The sequence below is a fragment of the Peromyscus californicus genome, unplaced genomic scaffold, assembly GCF_007827085.1.
Source record: "Peromyscus californicus insignis strain IS unplaced genomic scaffold, ASM782708v3 Scaffold_17__1_contigs__length_78620276, whole genome shotgun sequence".
NCBI lineage: Eukaryota > Metazoa > Chordata > Mammalia > Rodentia > Cricetidae > Peromyscus > Peromyscus californicus.
The window spans coordinates 42,109,283-42,121,500 of record NW_026294469.1 but is presented as its reverse complement, the minus strand read 5'-3'; the positions used below and the strand labels follow the sequence as shown (position 1 = coordinate 42,121,500).

Here is a 12,218-nt window from a genome sequence, read left to right as displayed (position 1 = left end):
GTTTGAAGGAAAAGCCAGCTAGATCCTCAAACCACTCCACACCACACCGCATTCCAGGCCTTTAAAAACCATGGATTTTTGTACAAATTTACAATTATTATTCACAAGAGTAGAGAATTATAGCAATCTAGGTCTCCCTTAGAGCCCATCTGCCTAGGGTCCATGAATAAGGGAAGAGGGAGGTTGTGGGTTACAGGCTTGCCCACCGTATCGACCTCAGAAGGCCAAAGCAGGCCTTTTGAGTGGAGAGAGATCCTCCACTCTTGTTTTTCACATCTTTCTTATGGTGTGAATGCTCTCAGTTTTTATTGTTGCTTTCTTATGCATGCACTATTTTTTACCACTTTAAATGAACCTGCTAGCAAAACAGGCTATGGCTCTATTTTCTGACATTTCACTTCTAATTCTAGGAACGGTGAAATATAAAGCATTTCAGGGTTTTTTGCTGTCTGCTGAAGATCTGAGAAACAAGTGTGGGTGCCGGTAGGGCTCTATCCCCAAAGCTTTGCCCGGGAGTACCTCCGCACTAGGCTTTCACTGTGCAAAGTCCCTCCTGCTCTCACAGCCCTCTGTTTAGCAAACCACAGAGTAACTTGGAAGCCTGCTGAGCGGGTCTCGCTCAGGCTGTAAATCCTTCTTGGCGGCAGCAGACAGGGTCGCAGTCCTCAGTCCTGTAGGCCAAGCCCTGAGGGGCCGGGATGCATTGATCGGTCCCGGGAGTGCCACCTTCTGGCAACCCAGAGTCCAGAGCTCCCGGGGGAGGGCAAAGTGAGCTGAGGGTCCTAGGGCAGCCCGGCATGCGGGGCCACGAGCCTCACTCTGAGTTACTCCCCAGGGCTCCATCGCGCCCTGCCTTCCGGTGTGCGGGAAGTGATGCGAAGCAGACTGGGTGCCTTTGCCTCCAAAGGATTCGGTTTAAAAGCCTTACCCAGCTTCTAGCTAGGAAGGCCTCTCAGGGGTGGTGACTGCCAATATATTCAGAAGACCCAGCCGTAATGGACACCCATTGCAATGGACTCCCCAAAACAGAGAATCGCCTAGCCTCAGTCATCCTCACCCACAAGTCTAGGCGGACCAGAAACCAGGCAGCCACCAGGAAGAAAAGTCCATTGTGGCGGCCCAGCTCATAGGGATGCTCTGGGGATTCTGGCCGCCGGCAACACGCAGAAACCAGGGGCTTTCTCAGCCTAGCCTGCCGACTTGGCCCAGGGACCAATGAAAGAGACAAAGAGGGAGGGAAAGAGGAAGGGAGGGAGAAAACGTGGATTTTATTTGTCTCCTGGTGACTGTATTAATAAATTAAATGAGAGCGCCAGGGTGTGAGGGCGAGAGAATATTGCACAGAGATAAACCTGGCCGCCCTCTGCCCCTGCGAGGCCGCCATATACAAGGCGGAGATGATGAATAGGAGCTGCGAGAGAAGATCGAAGAGGGTCTGGGCTGGCTCCACTCTCTCCTACGAAACTATAGGGCAATTAATTGTGGCTTGTCCCCTCATCCTTCATCTCCTGGTGGCACATATCGATGGAGATTACTGCTGATGGACCATTTTATCACCTTAAATAAACAGTCGCCACCTCTTCTAACCTCAATCTAATATATGGCTCTATGTTCAGTTTCAGGGCTCTGGATAAAGAATGATGTAAAATAGCTAAATCATGTGTGTTACGAGGTGGGGCTGGGCCTGCACATAACACGTGAGAAAAAGAAAAATAGAACAATATAAAAAGCCGGCACACCAACACTGAAGTCCCTCTCCCTGGGGACCAGGTCTGAAATCTATAATAAATTGCTTGCTGGTCGTTAACAGCCAGATTCGCTGGACGGGAGTTGAGCAGAGGGTGTGTCTCCTTGGCACTAAGATCCCGCTGGCAGGTTCTCAAGAAGTACCCCCAACAAAGAAATGAGGAGAGATGAGGATAAAGTCAGAACCGACGACACTCCCCAGTTTCCCACACCCCGCCCCCGTACAGCCCCCTGCAACCCCACAAACACCAATCCTTCACTATTCTCAGTCCCTTCCCTCAGACATTTGGCGAATGTGGCACTGCCACCAATGAAGCCTGCAACCCTGCTCCCACGCCCATGGTTCCCCCAAAACACGGTTCCCTGCACGGGCAGTGCTTTCCTAAATCAGAAGGGTCACAGAGCAGCACCCCAACACTGAGAAGGTGTAGGGTGACCTAACTCTATGCCTAGACATCAGAACAGGTTCATTTCCAGCCTCCTTCTCAGTATGAAGCCAACTATCTTCACAAAAAAAAAAAAAAAAAAAAAAAGATTATGAAAAGTTAACTCTGCTGAGATAACTCTCTGCACATACTCCGGGCATGCCCAGTAACTACCTCTCACTATCCTCCAGGAGTAAGTACTGAGGGGGGTCTCAGGAAACACATCAGCTACCCAGAATTTGAGAAGAGGCCACAGGGATGGAGCCCCAGGGATCAGGCAGCTCAGCAACAAGAAAGGGCTGTGTGTGTGTGTGTGTGTGTGTGTGTGTGTGTGTGTGTGTGTGTGTGTGTGTGTATTACATGACACAGCACTTGACTTTTAAGGGGGAGAGCAGCAGCAGCGGCTGAGCCTTGAGAGCTTTGGTGGAAAGTGTACCGCAATCACTTGCGGGCAGTTAGTTCAATGATAGGAACCTACTGAAGGAGCTCACTTGGTCTAATTTGCGTTTCCTGTGTTTGAAAATCTGACAGGAAAGAGCTACAAGCTTATTCACTGTGGCATCTGCCATACATGCCAACAGGGTCTCAAGGTGTGCCTGAGCAATGGTGGTGTGCGTTACTAATCACAGGCAAAAGGAAGGGGAGAAATGAGGAGGGGTTTTTTTGTTGTTGTTTTGTTTTTTTGCCTAGTAAGAAAAAAGAGAACTGACTTGACACTCTTTTAACACAAAGTCACAAAACGATGCTATGCTAAATGATCACGAAAAATTTTAGAGAGAAACGGCGAAAAGAAAAAAGACGGAAAGCTAGGGCAATCTACACCTGAGAAATTAAAATTACTTCCTTCAACTCCCCCCCACCCCCACCCTGCCTCCTCTTCTCACCCCTCCCTGCACGGAACAGAAACAGAGAGGAAGCTTTTGTTTTCAGCCTTTCAAGGGACCAAAATACCAACACCCCAAGCCCCTGGGAAGTTTTAAGTCTTTGCATTTCGGGTGTGTTGGAAACGCCTAGTTAGATTAAACCCAGTCACTGCTCATCTTTAAAACACACCATGCAACGCCTGGCTTTAAGAGTCCCAAGTTTACTTGCCCACGACCAGAGGCCGTTTTCTCATTACCCAGAGCTACGTTCCCTTTCTATTTTTCTCCCAACCGTCCCTTTAATTAGCAAGCAAAGTGAAGTGTACCAGTCTAACTTCCTTCTGTCTTGACTCCTACACTTTGAACATTGAATCAATCCATTTGACTCAAAAGAGGATACCAGACGATTAACAAAATGGGAATAAATAAAACCACAAATCATTCTCTCTTACACAAGGTGGGGGAGGCTATCTAGATAACAAACCGGTTTATACACATATGTCAATTAGTAATCGGTCCTAATCCTTTCTCTGATTGGTGGGTGTTTTCTCTATTGAAAATATGTTAGATCTCACCCCTTCATTGTAAAAATCATACATAGCACAACACAAAGCCAGGGTTAGTATCCAACCCAGATTTCACACAGAGAAGTAACTGCAAGCCTGATAAGGTGTTCCCAATCTACAATGATTGTATTTTGCTTAGCAGTAAGAACTACTGCCAAGTTTTCTATTTCACACTTTAAAAAGTACTGGTTGTAAGACAACATCTGGAAGAAATTCACGAGGAAACACACATCTTTGAACACGATTAAGGCAAAGCAATTTTATAAAATGTTCTGAAACCCAGAAATACACGTCTTTTTAAATGCAGCACCAAAAAAAAATAATAATAATAACTGGAATTGCAGCTCCTGTCTTAAAACACTGTTTTACCATGAGATGCTAGAAAGGAAATGGTAAACAGCACAGCCTCTTGGGTTAGCAATTGCTATCTCCATCACAATAACTATTTCAAGAAGAGTGATAAGCCCCAATTATGAGGCTAATACCCATTGTTTTGTTTGTTTGTTTGTTGTTTATCAAAGCAACAGCCTAGGAAACTTTAAATTACTATTCTAATTATATTATTTTGTTTTGGTAAGAAGTCAAGAAGTTTATAGTGTAATAGGCATTCCACAGGGAACAACTTATTAAAATAGAATCGAAGTAAATATTCAATATCTATTTTTCTTATACAGAAGCCAAATGAAGAATGGATTGAAGAAAACCGATGGATATATGCTGCTCTCAATGTGACTCTCACTCAGTTGCTTTACGGTTCGGTCTGAAGTTCTCGGAGGAAAGTATAGTTAACACTTTCCTATGTCAAAGCCCTAGGTGTTAATATATCCTAACTTTTGAAATTACCAAGAAGTACAGATGCACATCAATACACATTCTTGATCCTTCATTGAGGGTTTTGTTTCAAAATACCAGAATACAACTGTGCTCAGGACAAGCGTTTGGAATTACGACTACAGAAAGCTTGGGAAGTTCTGATATGTAGCCAGCCACTTGACCGCTTACTTGAAAAAGAGGTAATTTTTTTTTTTTTTATGAAATTGCCATCAATGTTAACTTAAATTTTTTTTTTCTGTTTAAACAAATAAAGCAAGATGGGTTGCAAACATTTGCAGGATCAAGGATTGCCGGAGAACGCGGGATCCGCAAAGAACGACAATGTCCTGACATGGGAAATTTTCTTCTCATTTAGTGGGCTCCACCCCCCCTTCTTTAGCGTCTAAATAAATAGTAGCTTACTTTTAATACCTACCTGCAGGGAAAAAAAAAACTGACCCACTGCTAAAAAAAAAAAAAGAAAGAAAGAAAAGAAAAGAAAGAAAGAAAAAAAAAAAAACTCTGGACATTCGTGGGGCCCAAAAATGAGCTGCCACCGTTAACTCCGAAGGTTGGAATAAAGACCGAGAAGCAAACCCTGGTGTCCATGCTTCCTCGGAAACTCGGAGAGTCCCTCCCTCGTCCCGATCAGGGCAGGCTGGGTCCACCCTTGCAATCCCGGCCGCCAGCTGCCAGTGACCCGCCTGTCCCGGAACACTGGGCGGCAGGAGGGCGGAGGGCCACAGGGGTGGTAAAGCCTTGTGGCTGGGAAGCAAGGTCCGAAGAGAGCGGAGAGGCAGAAGCCCGAGGTGACACCGGGGCACCCGTTCCTTCTCAGATGCCAGAAAAGTTTTTGCCACAGTGATCTGGGTGGCGGAGGAACAGCGCCTTGGACCCAGATCCCCCCCACACCCTTCACCCGTGTCATTCTCCTGGGACCCCACCCGCCTCCTCCACCATTGCCTGCTGTCGCCCTCGCCGGGGCAGAGCGGGCGAGCTAGGGCTGCGGCTACGTACGGTTGTTGGGGTCGCTGGTGTGCTGGTTGAGCGGGATGATTTCCATGCGCTGCTGGCCGTACAGGTAATAGTCCAGCTCCTCGGCGCTGCAGCGGAAACGCGGGACGCCACGGCTGTCCCCCGCGCTGCCGCCGCCGCCACCGCCACCGCACTTGGCGGGCCCAGGGCCCGAGGAGGCGCCCAGGCACAGGTCCTTGGGGGGCAGCGGCTCCGCGGCCACCGCAGCAGCAGCTAGGGGCGCGAACACCGGCATCTGCGCCACCGGCAAGGCCGAGAGACCCGCCAGCGCGGCGGCGGCAGCGGCGGCGGCGGCGGCGGCGGCACAGGAGGAGGCAGAAGAGGCGGAGGTGGAGGAGGGAGCCGGGGTGGACGAGACGGACGAGAGCGAGGCGGGCCGCGGCCGCAGGCCGTCCGGAGGAGGCTCGGCGCGCTCGGGAGGCGGCGGCGGAGGCGGCGGCGGCGGCGGCGGCGGCGGCGGTTGCAGGGGTTGGGGCGCGCCGAGGGAAGCGCGGTCCCGCTGCCTTTGAGCGGGCCGCCGCCGCCTCCGTGCGGGAAGAGTTGCTGCCAGTGCTGCAGGTAGGCTGGGTCCACTTTGAGGAAGGCCGAGCCACCGGGGTCCCCCGGCTTCAGCATCTCCGACGCCTCGAGCTGGGGAGGGGGAGCAGAGGAGAGCAGGGAGGAGCGCGGCGTGAGCGAGAGAGACCCTGGCCTGGACTAGAGGGGTGTGCGGGAGGACCGCGGGGACCTGGGTGGAGCACTGGAGTCCCACACGGCTCCGGCAGCACCGCCCGCCGCCGCGGCCCCAGCTTCCCAACTCCGCCCGGGCGCAAAGTTTACTCGCAAGCCGCGGTGCGGCGCAGAGGTGGCTGCGTGCACCGGGCGCTGCCTCGCAGCCTGCGAACCCGGCTCCTACCCTGCTAAACTGGGACCCCCCCCCCCCCCCAAGACCTGGCGCTTTCCGGCACAACTCCAAGGCAGGACGTCGCCCCCGCCCTCAGCCAGCGCCTTGGAGCCAACCCCAGGCGAAGTGGCGCTGCGCTGGAGCCGCGCTGGCCCCAGGCACCGGGAGGCGGGACAGTCTCGCCCCCCGCCCCCTGCCCCAGACCTCCAACCTCTCGGGGCGAGGGGCCCACGACTCGTCACCCTAATCCAGCCCCGCCGTACCTGGGAACCGAGAGCAGCGGCCAGTGCTAGCGTGCCTGCGTTCCGGAGGCCGTTTCCGATGCAGGAGCGGAGAGTGGGAGCCCCGGGCGAGCTACATGACCCCAAGGCGGAGGAGGTGGAGGGTCTTAGAGACCCCGCCGCCTGGAACCCTCCCCGGGATGCCAGCAAAAGACGCCGAGGCCCGCCGAGGCCCGCGGAGGGCGCAAGAGCAGCTCCGCTGAGAGCGCGGGAGCGCTGGAGGACTCGGGACCGAGCCGCCGCTGGCAGCTGCGCTCGGTCGCTTCGGCGCTTCGGCTCTGCTCTGGCAGTCCCCCGGCTGGACACGTGGGTTTTACGACAGCACCAAATACATGTGTGTGCGTTCGTGTGTGCGTGTGCGTGTGCGTGCGTGTGTGTGTGTGTGTGTGTGTGTGTACGCGCGCGTGTATGGAGGGCGAGACAGAAGGAAAGAAGGGAGTGGGGGAGAGGGAGGGAGGGAGGGAGGGAGGAGAGAGAGAAAGGAAGGGAAGGGAAGAGGAGAGCAGAGAAGAGGGGTGAGGAAAGAAGAGGAGCGGAGAGGAGAGGAGAGGAGGAAGAGGAGAGGAGGGAGAGGAAAGGAGAGGAGGGAGAGGAAAAGAGAGGAGGGAGAGGAGGGAGAGGAAAGGAGAGGAGGGAGAGGAAAGGAGAGGAGGGAGAGGAGAAGGCGAGAGCAGGCCAAGGGAATGGAGGGGAGCGGAGCGGGAAGAAAGAAGTTCAAACTGGGCTGGACCCGCAGACACCCCGGTGCGTCTCCGCCTCTCCAGCACAGACACCCACTCTGACACACACACACACACACACACACACACACACACACACACACACACACACACACACACACTTTTTAAAAATTTATTTTTTGACGTGACGTCTCCGGCTTGTTTGTTGTCCCTTTTCTGTCCGCAATGAGGCTTTTCTAGGTTTCGGGCTCAGTGCCCTGATGCCGAAAGCGCTGGAAACGCACAAACCAGACAGGCACCTCTGGGTCAGCTGGTGTCTGTTGGGGAAGCAGCGCACACCGGGGCGGCAGGAGATGGGGCGCGCGCGCGCGCGGGGGGGGGGGGGGTGTTTAGACCCAATCTCCTGAACGAGTTTGCTTTTCAGCCCGGTTCAGATTTTTCCTGGAATGCTGTTGGGTGCCAGAGTTGACTCGCCCGCCAAGCAATCTCTAACATAAATCCTCCGGAGAGAAAAGTTGGGGGTGAGGCGGGGCACGCTGTGCGCTGGCGTGAAGCCCTCTGTCTGCAGCCTGAGCGGAGCAGGAGGGCTTGGGAGCGAGGGTCTCTAAAGGGCAATCGGGCCCTGGCAGGACTCCAGCCTGGCCAGGAGTAGAGAGGGAGCTGCAGCGGAGCCTGCACCTAGTGCCCAAGAACCCCCATTCCAGGCTTGCCTTCCAGGATTTCCCACCTCTCCTTGATGGCACCTCCAGCCTTACCCGTGTCTATGGAGTTACCCCTCTGCTTCAGCTGCCCCGACAGCTGCCGATGCCTGCCCTGGGAAGTCAAATACCGGCTTCTTTAATTCAAATCTAGCGTTAGTGGTACCGGATGCCAGCGCAGCCCATCCTACCATGACATCTCCCAGAGCTTTGAGCCGCAGCAGCTCCAGCACGCATGATCTGCCGTCCACCCCGTAAGGCACTTGCCACAAACTCTTAGCTTTCTGGCATTCGTAGTACTCAGTGGCAGAGGACAGTGACAGACTGTGTGAAACTGGCCAACTCCGGGGCTTTCTCCTGGCCAGGGTTCTGTCCACACCTTAAAGAGGGGGGAAAATGGCATTTATCTTTCCGCAAACAACCCAATTTATTTAACAGTCGCCATCCTGAACAAAAGTAATCTCCATTCTTTCCTAATTTCTGCTCCTTTCGTTTTCTCTCCCCACCCCTCATTTTGTCCGAGCCTGGGAAACGCGCTGTTTAGACTTTGTCCGGGTCTCAGGCAGAATGCCTCCCTTCTGGTTGGAGCCGAGTTGGACCGAAAATGTTTTGACTGGCGTCGTTATGACAAGGTCATCCGTCATTCCTGGATAGATTGATAGCACCCAAGTCTGAGGCAAGCACCACGAGGGAAAACGCACTGCGTTGTAGACCCCGAGGCTAACCAGGCAGTCTTCGAAGACTTCAGACAGCTCTCCGGAGAAGGGGATGAAGTTCCAGGCCCCTTTCTATTAATCTGCGTCCAGAATGGCTGGGGCTGATAGGACCCGGGAGACGGAGCAAACTCTCTTTCTCACATTCCCCTAGTTCACTGAGGGAGAGACCTGGACCTTTCTCAGGTCTCTGTGAGAAGCAGGGAGCTCTGGGAATAAAAGTCTGGACACTGCCCGGACACTGACCAAAGCAGGCTATTTCCTAGAGTTGGGTGCCCAGAAATGGAAGTGCCAAAGGATCACAACCCTCTTCCTTCCCTAGAAAATACCAAGATTTTTGAGATGGTAGTTGCAGCAGTTGCTTGGAAGGCCAATCACATCGTGGCTAGAGAGGGTGGGCGGGCGCCCCCCTCACGGTCATCCCAGTAAAAGAAGCTGCGGTTAAAGATTGCATAGGACGTGGGAAGCACATACATTTAGTGTATCTAGCAACCACGCCGGCAAGGCATTATTAACCCCCATATTGCATACAAATGGTCATCAGAAGCTTCTGAAACGTTAGGTAGGTTGCCTAAGGTCGGGCCACTAATGAATGGTGGAGGCCCACTCAAACCCCCCGCTCAGTGGGCTGCCAAGTGTCTGCTTCTAACTACTCTAGTCCAATCTCTGCTCATTACGTTGAGCCTGAGCTGGGAGGTGGTGGAGTATCATAGGAGAGGTCTGACGTGCTTCCGGGGTCAGGAATTAGGCAGAGGAGGTGGTAAAGGCCCTCTCTTTCATTATGCCTGCTGCAGAATACCTGACTTGTCATGTTGGATGACAGCCCCACACTCACCCCTGCCAAGCATTCCAGAGGTACTGGGCACAAGTAGACAGTGAGGAGATAGGGCCTAGGTACCTGAGGGCATAGGGAACTTCCTTGAAGGAGGAAGGCACAGTTACTGCTCCCACAGCTTGGGAGCAAATGAGAAGGTCTCCCGGGGAGCATCTACAGCCTGGACATCCCCCAGTGTCCCTGCGGCAGGTCCAAGGCGCTGACTGTGGCCAAGGTCAGCTCCATCCTTGCACTTTGGGTTCAGCACAGTGAGCCTCGGCCAGCTGCAGGGCAATACTAGTAAAGTCGCTTTGTCACCCGGCTGACCCTCGCAGGCTTGGTCGCGGTCAGCCTAGAACATCTTGGGGTTTTTTAGAAAGTGAGCCGACTGACCGCAGGGGTGTGTGTCCCCTCCTCAGAACTGTTGCCTGCTCTTAGTCCTTAGAAGATGGGGAAACAAATCACTCCGACCACTTAGGAAGCGATCAAACCTGCATAAAAATCCATCGCTCCCGAATCGATGGGTGAATATTTGCTAGGAATTTGTTCCAGAGGAATGAATAAGGAGCGAGAGCGGATTAGATGCAAAAGGGGGACACGGTAGTGTTTTTCTTCATTGATTAATGACCTCTAAAATAAAACAAGTGGGAAGAGGAGTCGGGATCGATAAATTAACTGCCCCAATTTATCTTTTCTCCAGGATTTTCCCCCGGAAAATTCTCCCTAGGGAGCCCCATTGTACCCTAAGCTGAGCAGGGAGAAAATGGAGCCAGCAGCAGAGTAGGGAGACAGTGGTAGGAGGGCAGGAAAGCAGGAAGGTGGTCTATACAAGAGATCCCCCCCCATCTGACTTCGTGTGACATACAATTAAAAAAGTTTGCCTTCCATATTAATTACTTTTTTCTTGGTGGGGGAGGGAAACAAATGGCCGTCACCTTTGACAGGACTCCAATAAGAGATTCAACAGCTCTCCATTCTGCCCTGGGTGCTCCTGTTTCTAGGTTTAAGGTCACGGGCGGCTGAGTTAATAATTCATTAATATAGACATTTATTCAGAAGGTTTTTCTGAGGTCTGCCCTCCCTGCCTCCTCTTGGAGATTTATTTTCCTGAGAAGTGCATGGGGGGGGGGGGCTGCTGGTGAAAGGAGGGGTAGGAGGAAAGGGGGGACTCTGGACATCCTGATTAGCCATCCGAGTGGGTAGTTCCCTTCAGCTTGCCACCAAATTCCTGGTCAAAACTGTTAGAAAACGTGTCATCCCTTAGGAAAAGGATCCTGGCCTCTACTGACCCTTTCCCCACCTCTACAGATGTCCAGAGAACTCTTTCCTCTCATGATTTAGGGTCTGAGTAAGGGAGGCTCAGAGACGACCCTGGAGTTAGAGCAAAGAGAAAGCTCTCCAAAGCTCCCTCTACCTTTCCCAGAGGAGGTTTCCCAACTTTCCCTGATCTGGGATCTGGAAATTTCCTTCCTAGGGGTATGGGCAACTGCAGGTGGATACTTTGTCTCTCAGAAATGGAACCCTGGGGGTATCACAAAGCAATGCCTGAAGCCCAGGTTCTCGGGGTTTACATCTAAGGAGCTAGAGGCTGGGAGGAAAGGATGCTGAGGAAAGCCAGATGGAGAGGTGTGCTATGGAAAGCAGGGATGGGAGGAAGGGGAGGAAAGAGCAAACCTGGGTAGAGGATGAGACACACAGTGGCCAGGGCTGGTCTTCTCCTAGAAGGTATCATTTGGATGAGATTAAAGACAGGAGAAACCAGTTTTGTCGTCTGGATGGGACACTCCAGGGCCCGGATGCTAAAGCAGTAAAAGGGTGTTTGGGGTAAGGATTCTACCTCTTGAGCTCCTGGCCTCTCTGTCATCTCTCAAGGCACTGTGAGCTACTGGATATCCTTCCGGAACATCCATTCACGCTTCCGTCAGTTGGAGTTGCCTCTGCACCTGGTGGCTTAAACTGACATAGTGATCTACTTCCAATCGTCTGGGTCTAAATTTCTTCGAAGATGAGACGAAAGGATGAGACTAATGTGACTTTCCAGCCTAAGCTTTGTATGAAGTAGGCACTGCCTTGTGACCACCCTGTACTCTGCACCTACACCCTAGAGGTCAGATGTCTGGAGTGTGAGATGTTCTAGAATCAGCGAAGTCCACCGTTTATTTGATCCATTGTGGTCTTCTCACCAATTCCTTTACACTCACATTTCTTTTACTCAGTGACAGAATCACCATGGGAAATAGAAGGAAGTGGAGTGGGTGAGGTGGAAGGCATTTTCAGCTCCTCAGGCAGAATCTGCTCTTTCCTCCAATGATGCCTTGGCGTTCTGAAGACAGACACACCATCTCTTCAGAGACACAAACAACTTAGATGTTCCCTCAGCCTTTTCCTACTACAGTCTGTCCTATGAAGGCAAGCTCCTCGCTTTACCAAGTCAAAGATGGCCTCTGGAGCCAGGAGGTCAAAATAGCCTGTTTCTAAGCACGGCCTTTCCTCCTCTGCCAGGACCAGGGCAGACAGCCCCTGTTCACCTGAAATGCAGCAGGACCTCTGGCTCCTTTCACCTGGCTCCCAACACCTGTTGCTCACACAGTGCTTCTTAGACACCTTGGGCCTGGATTTGGATTTGACCCACTGATCTTGAGGCAACGCAGTATGTTGCCTATCCCTGGGGCCAGCCAGTCCATTTTCCCAGGGAAGCCTC

The 12,218-nt window shown here is 52.4% G+C and overlaps 1 protein-coding gene across 1 annotated transcript in view; it reads right to left on the bottom strand.

Annotated features, from left to right (window-relative positions):
* Prdm6 (PR/SET domain 6) overlaps positions 1 to 7,168 on the bottom strand; it is a 104,835-nt gene extending 97,667 nt beyond the window's left edge. Inside the window, 3 exon segments of the mRNA XM_052741460.1 lie at positions 5,431 to 5,937; positions 5,940 to 6,078; positions 6,595 to 7,168. Coding sequence (XP_052597420.1) covers positions 5,431 to 5,937; positions 5,940 to 6,063 — 631 coding nt within the window. The 5' untranslated portion in view covers positions 6,064 to 6,078; positions 6,595 to 7,168.
* Between the last annotated feature and the right edge of the window lie 5,050 nt (positions 7,169 to 12,218).